Consider the following 6,000-nt stretch of genomic DNA (forward strand, 5'->3'; position numbering starts at 1 on the left):
TTTGGAGCATAATTGATAGAAATCATCCAAAACCTTTTAAAGGTTTTTTTTACATTATTTTATGACTTGACAGATGTTTGTTTATTTCGCTTTGTTTATATTTCGACCGCCTTGTAATGACTTAACCTAATGACTTCACGTAAGTGCCCTTAAGGCAACGTTTTCAAACGACTGGACTTGATTTAAGTCAGGGGTGGGCATCCTTTTTAACACAACTAAGAAAAACTAATGAGCAACTAGGCTGCAACTACGGCAGTTTTTTCGGTGTCTACTTTTGGATTCGGAAATAACTTTTTCTACAATTCCATGACGCCTTTCTCGTGCGGATCGGCTCAGTACAATTTAATTAACAGCCTGAATTCAAAACCACCTGTTAAACATAATATCTCAGTCAATATGCGTGGCAAAAGTCTGATACACATTGACAAAAAAAAACAAAGTAAAACTTTATGAATCAAGATTGTTTTGTAATAGTGCTTCCCATTCGAGTTCAACTGCTTTAGTGTAGCGGTGTAGCCTATGGGTTACATCGCACTTCAAACAGAACCTGAAAGACCAAAAGTCCCAACATAGTGTACACTCACAGCCTTTTTTAGGGAAAAATAGCTGGAAGAAGGTAAAGGGCCGCACAAAAAAAGGAAAAGGGCCGAACGTTGCCCACCCCTGGTTTAAGTCTTTTGGCTAAATCGAGTCTTTAGGATAAATAACTTGGCTTGAACTTTAGTTTTCATGACATTTTATTAATAAAATTGGGTTATTTATCTCATTTTTTTTTATCTCAAGATAAAAATGGTTATCTATCTCAATGTAAACGATTTGCCTGCTATATATGTTGCATTTGCGTTATTATTTATATTTTTTTGTTCAGATATTGCTCATACACGAACGAGTTTAATTTTCAAAGTTTAACGTTGTATTGCCATATCAATGACTTGAAGTTGAACTTGGAATTGACTTTTTTATTATTTTGCTTTATTTACGTTTCATAGTGTTGTAATGACTCAAGTCAGGTCATTGACCTGAGAACTTGGAATGGACTTGCTCTAGTAATAACTTAACCTATATTTTGCTGAAGACTCGGCTTTAACCTAACTCACTGTGTCCATAAACTGCCTTTTTAAAACTAATGCCTTTTTCTTCATCCAGGCCTTTTGAGGCGGGACTTTACGCAGCTTCCCTCCGCCGCCGAGTCTTCTGCGAGCACCTCGGTCTTCTGCCCGACGATTATGACGGAACAAGCGCGACCTTTGACCCGCTTCTTGACCCCGCTGCCCTCTCGGTGGCTGACGTTGTGTCCGACCAGTTCTTCAAGGACATTTGGACGAAAACGGCCGCGGTTAATACGACCGTCTACGAAAAGGTGCGCGACTTTTTTCGGAGATGCCTATTTTGTGCATTTTAATACACTGGTCAACAAAAAATATTTTTTTCCTTATTGTGTAAACTTTTTTAAGTGTTTTTAAATAAGTTTGTCTACGAAAGGGTGGGCGACTTTTTCGGAAATGCCTACTCTGTGCGTTAATACACTGGTCAACAACAAAATATTTTTTCTTTATTGCATAAAATTTGAGAAGTGTTTTTAGTTAAGTTTGGCGAGCTGATTCTAATTCTGTTGTCAGATTATCTCTATCACATTAAGTCGCAAAAATAGTTTAAATCACATAACTTTAAAACTTGATGTGATAGAAAAACACTAATGACAGAATTGAAATCATTGGCGAAAAGTACACTAGAATCAGTTGGAAACCCTGTGCAAGTAAAATTGTGTTGACCAGTGTTATTATTGTTTTTCCACTTGGCCAAGTATTGAAAAGGCGGCAATAGTCGTTTCGTATAATTTGGGTTTGTGTTGTTTGTCCTGTTTTTTTTTTGTATTGTTTTATCGATTTTTGCAAATGCGATTTTTTCGAAACTAAACTTTGTTTGCAAAGTAGGTTTGTACACGACATTGCTGTGTTGTTGCAAACCGTTATTTGAGTACGAAAAAAAGAAGAAAAATATGCTATTTTATGCTTCCAGGTCTTTCGCTGTCTTCCATCGGACTTTGTCCGCAAACTTTCCGACTCGGCAACTTTCCACAAAAACCCACTTTGCGACACGAACGTCGAATCGGCGCGAAAAGAACTCACCAAGGTAATAGTGGCCTATAGAATGAACTGCAAAGCCAAATAGGTTGAGTATAGATCGACATCACCTTAATTACGTATCTAAACGTCTTTACCAAGATGCTGTCGATCTACTCGACCTTTCGGCTTTGCAATTTATTATCAGGCTACATTACAGATCCGTGCATAGTGTAGCCAAAAAATTCTATGGTAAGGTTTGAACTGAAGTCCTCGTACACATACTACTAACAAGCGATGTCCGATATTGAACATTTGGTTTCGATACCCGATATTTTGGACGAAAAGTATCGACATCCGACCGATAGCAAATGGGTAGGGGGGGGGGGATTTCCAGGATTTTAGGGCAACATTTGCCTCAACGTTAAGAGGTTTAAGTTGCCTCTCGTTGTTATTTAAAAAGTTTTTTTAATAAATTTATTTTTTTGGGATAGAAATTCCTGTGTTGGATCGCAAATCATGCCCGAAACCCATAGTATGAAATCGGCACCGATATTACCCTAGTATCGGACATGTGCCGATACTACCACTTCGATATCATCGGACATCCTTACTCCCAGCCGAATGAGCAAAACAAACCCGATAAAAAACTGGTTGAGCTATTTAATCACAAAACATGATACACAGTCGTTTTCTGTTGCGTCAAAAGTAAAAACAAACGTTTGCAAACCCCTCACACTTCCGCCTTTTCCGTCTATATCAGGGGTTCTTAACCTTTTTTGTATGTTTTACCCCTTTAACAACGATAAATGTCAGATTTACCCCCCATTATATAAAATAGTTCTCATCTATTAGAAAAAGGAAATTAACAAATTACATCAGGTATTATTAATGCGACGGGTTGTTGTCAAAACATTCCAGTTTGGTCTATTTTTTTTCATTTCAGACTGGACAGTTTTGACTAAAAAACGCCAGTTTTTGCTCATCATAATTGGATGAGAATTTGCTAGGTGCCATTTTAAAGGAGCCGGTTTCATGGTACTGTTTAAAAATGTTTCCACGCACGAGACACACTGAGGAACTTAAAGACCATTCTCAATAAAATATGTAAATCTAAAATTAAAATAATTTTTCTGGGACTTTCTCTTCTTTTGGGACACGCCATTTTTTAGATTACATTTTTTGTTACTTTTGCAGACTATAATAATCAGTCAATGAGTTGTTTAAAGCCTTAATCATTGGACTAAAAATATCAACAATAAACTAACTTGGCCAGTTAGGCCGTACCCAGTGACAAAATTAGTCCTGGCGAAGTAGTACTGGCCAACGACTGCGGCATACTTATTTTAATACTCCGGGTGGCTTAGGAAAAGCTCTTTCCCGTAATCTGTTATAAGTTAAACCAAATTTATTTCAGCATTGAAAAGTTTAAACATGATTATGTGTAGTGGTTGTTTATGGTCTTTAAAAGCAGGATCACATTTCATTCCAAAAAAAAATGAACTTTGTATAATGTTGGAAAATTATTTTGGTTTTTTGAAATAAGGCGGCAAAATATTTGACGATGAAAAGCATGGATGGACAGAAAATAAAAAAAAGTTTTTTTGTATCCCCGAACCAGGTCCGCGGGTTCCTGGTGCTCCTTCCTTTGCTTTTCCTAATCGATGAGAACCTGACTCCGGAAACCCTGACCAAGGAAGCGATGGCGCCAACCGATCTCTGGACCTGACGACCACGCTGCAGTCCCTTGGTGCTGTTAGCGACCAAATGCGGCCCGGTTTTCCCTGCTTTTCTGTATGGGTAAACGAGAGATTGCGGGTTTCGGCCGAAACGGCTTCGGCTGTATAGCTGTGAAAGTTGCATTTCAGCCTTTTTGAGTTCAACAGCGATTTATTTTTTTTTTAACAAAACAATGGAATGGCTTTGATGAAAGTCGCCTCCGTTTTAGAAGTTTCTCGTTTTTGATTCACTGGTGCATTTATTTACATCAGCCGTCGAATTCCGCCGAATTCATGGGATATTTGTATTTTATTAAACACTTTTACGTTTAGACAAAACAAAATTAGTCCTAAAATGTAAATGGCATACTCCCAAATAAAAATGTCACGCGTACTGCGCATCCAAATGCGTTGTTTTGTATCTTAATAGTGCACTTCAATTTTGAAGTATGACATAAGCGCCATTGTTTTCAGCACTTTTCCTTTTTTATTTTTTCAAAAAGTCAAAGCAGTCAAACTGCCAATAAAACGCCCCCTTTAAGGAATTAATTTTAAAGGCTTGGTTTGCAATTTGAGAAATGTTTTTAAGTTATTTAGGTTTAGTTTTAATACTTTTCATGCTTTTTTAAAAACTGCAGATTCTCAATATTTTAAGTGCTCTAAGTGGAATTATTTTTCACATTTTTGGACAATTGCCTGACTTTCAGTTTAAACACTACTTCCAACGTTTTTGTCCTTACTTCAAATCTCATTCATCCCTTTTGGCGCACTTACGTCATACACTGCGTCACGCCTTTTTACTACGTCATAGTCTTTGCAGCCTACTTGGCTGCAACAGAATGCACTTGGTCATACTTTCATTTCACACGCTGTCGACCAAACGATTCACGTTTTATTTTGTCTAAAAAAATGCACTTTAGCCAGCAATCCAGATTTTATGTAACGCTGTTCCACGGCATTGTTTTTGCAAACTACGCGTGTATTTGGAATGTATGTTAATATCGAATCATGGTTGATACCCGATACCATGTTCAAGTATTATTTCTCACGTTTTATGCCGAACTGGTTATTTCATTTTAATACTATTTCTCGACTTAAGATTACTTTTTCGACCAAACTTAAGATAAAAGAACAATTTGTTGCTTTTTTGACAATAAGGCTGTCTCCAATTGTGTTTTTAGGCCCTAAATTGCTTGCCGACAAATGATTAGGCACAAATAAAACATGTATGAGTGTTGTATTTTCGCAAAGCAGTCTCTAAAACCAACCCAAACACCATATATGTTCGGCTCTTGCTATTTATTAAATTGCACTCGGCAATACAGATAACCGGGGACCCTGTTACTAAAGAAAGTTTTATGTCTCGCATTTTCTGCTCGTCTATTGTTTTGGAGTTTTGCGGAAGTTAACCTACAGATCGCAAATAGGAAAATTTCGTTGTTGGGCTTAATCGCTAGCCAAACTGAATCACTTTTATTCGTTAGAACAAACCGAATACTTCGCCTAACTTTACATCTGTTTGAAATGATTCTTAGTGGAAATAAAAAATAAATTATTTCGTAATTAGCCGATTCCTGTCTGTTGTTTCAAATTAACCTAACCCAATTTTGACAACTATTTTTTTCTGAATTTAACTTTCATTATCTAACATAACGAAAAAGCCATATCCTTTGATGTACCTAGCGACTGAAAAAACCCAAATGTTCGTTTCGGCTAGTGTCATGTACTTCCTATTCCTGTGATGTCTAATTTGTTTATCGGCCATATCTGTCGCGTATTTTTGCGCAAAGCACTGCTGAGTAAATGACCACGAACTAGATTTCATTTCGGTGCTAATCTTCGTAAAGCCTAAAGTATGTCGAAGTTTCCGTTTGAACTTGGTCGATATTCGCGCTGAGCCGTTTGCTTTTTCAGTGCTGTTCAAAGTTTTGTAAACTATGAAGTGCAAACGCGTCATCTAATCGTTCGTGCTAGAAAATCAAATGGTTCGTGCTAGAAATCGTGTTTTCCTTGTTCATGTATTGAAGTAAACGATGTGTGCGTAATCTGTATTGTGTAATTCCAAGTGACTTCTTTTTACCAGCTTTTTCGTATTCGATTATAATCCGAAGGACTGTTCTACTTCCCGTATTAGAAACCAACGCGCGCGAGGAGGCGATTTCGATTCACCAATGTATTTTTAACGATCGTTTTTTAACTTTTGAATGCCATCCTGTATT

At 37.2% G+C, this 6,000-nt stretch overlaps 1 protein-coding gene across 1 annotated transcript in view; it reads left to right on the forward strand.

Annotated features, from left to right (window-relative positions):
- LOC146135622 (phospholipase D1-like) overlaps positions 1-5,118 on the forward strand; it is a 50,630-nt gene extending 45,512 nt beyond the window's left edge. The window contains exons 27-29 of the mRNA XM_083395901.1: positions 1,147-1,360; positions 2,020-2,133; positions 3,685-5,118. Coding sequence (XP_083252027.1) covers positions 1,147-1,360; positions 2,020-2,133; positions 3,685-3,792 — 436 coding nt within the window. The 3' untranslated portion in view covers positions 3,793-5,118. The remainder of the gene's footprint in view (positions 1-1,146; positions 1,361-2,019; positions 2,134-3,684) is intronic.
- Positions 5,119-6,000: the final 882 nt, after the last annotated feature.

This window comes from Ascidiella aspersa, chromosome 8 (assembly GCF_963924565.1).
Source record: "Ascidiella aspersa chromosome 8, kaAscAspe10.2, whole genome shotgun sequence".
NCBI lineage: Eukaryota > Metazoa > Chordata > Ascidiacea > Phlebobranchia > Ascidiidae > Ascidiella > Ascidiella aspersa.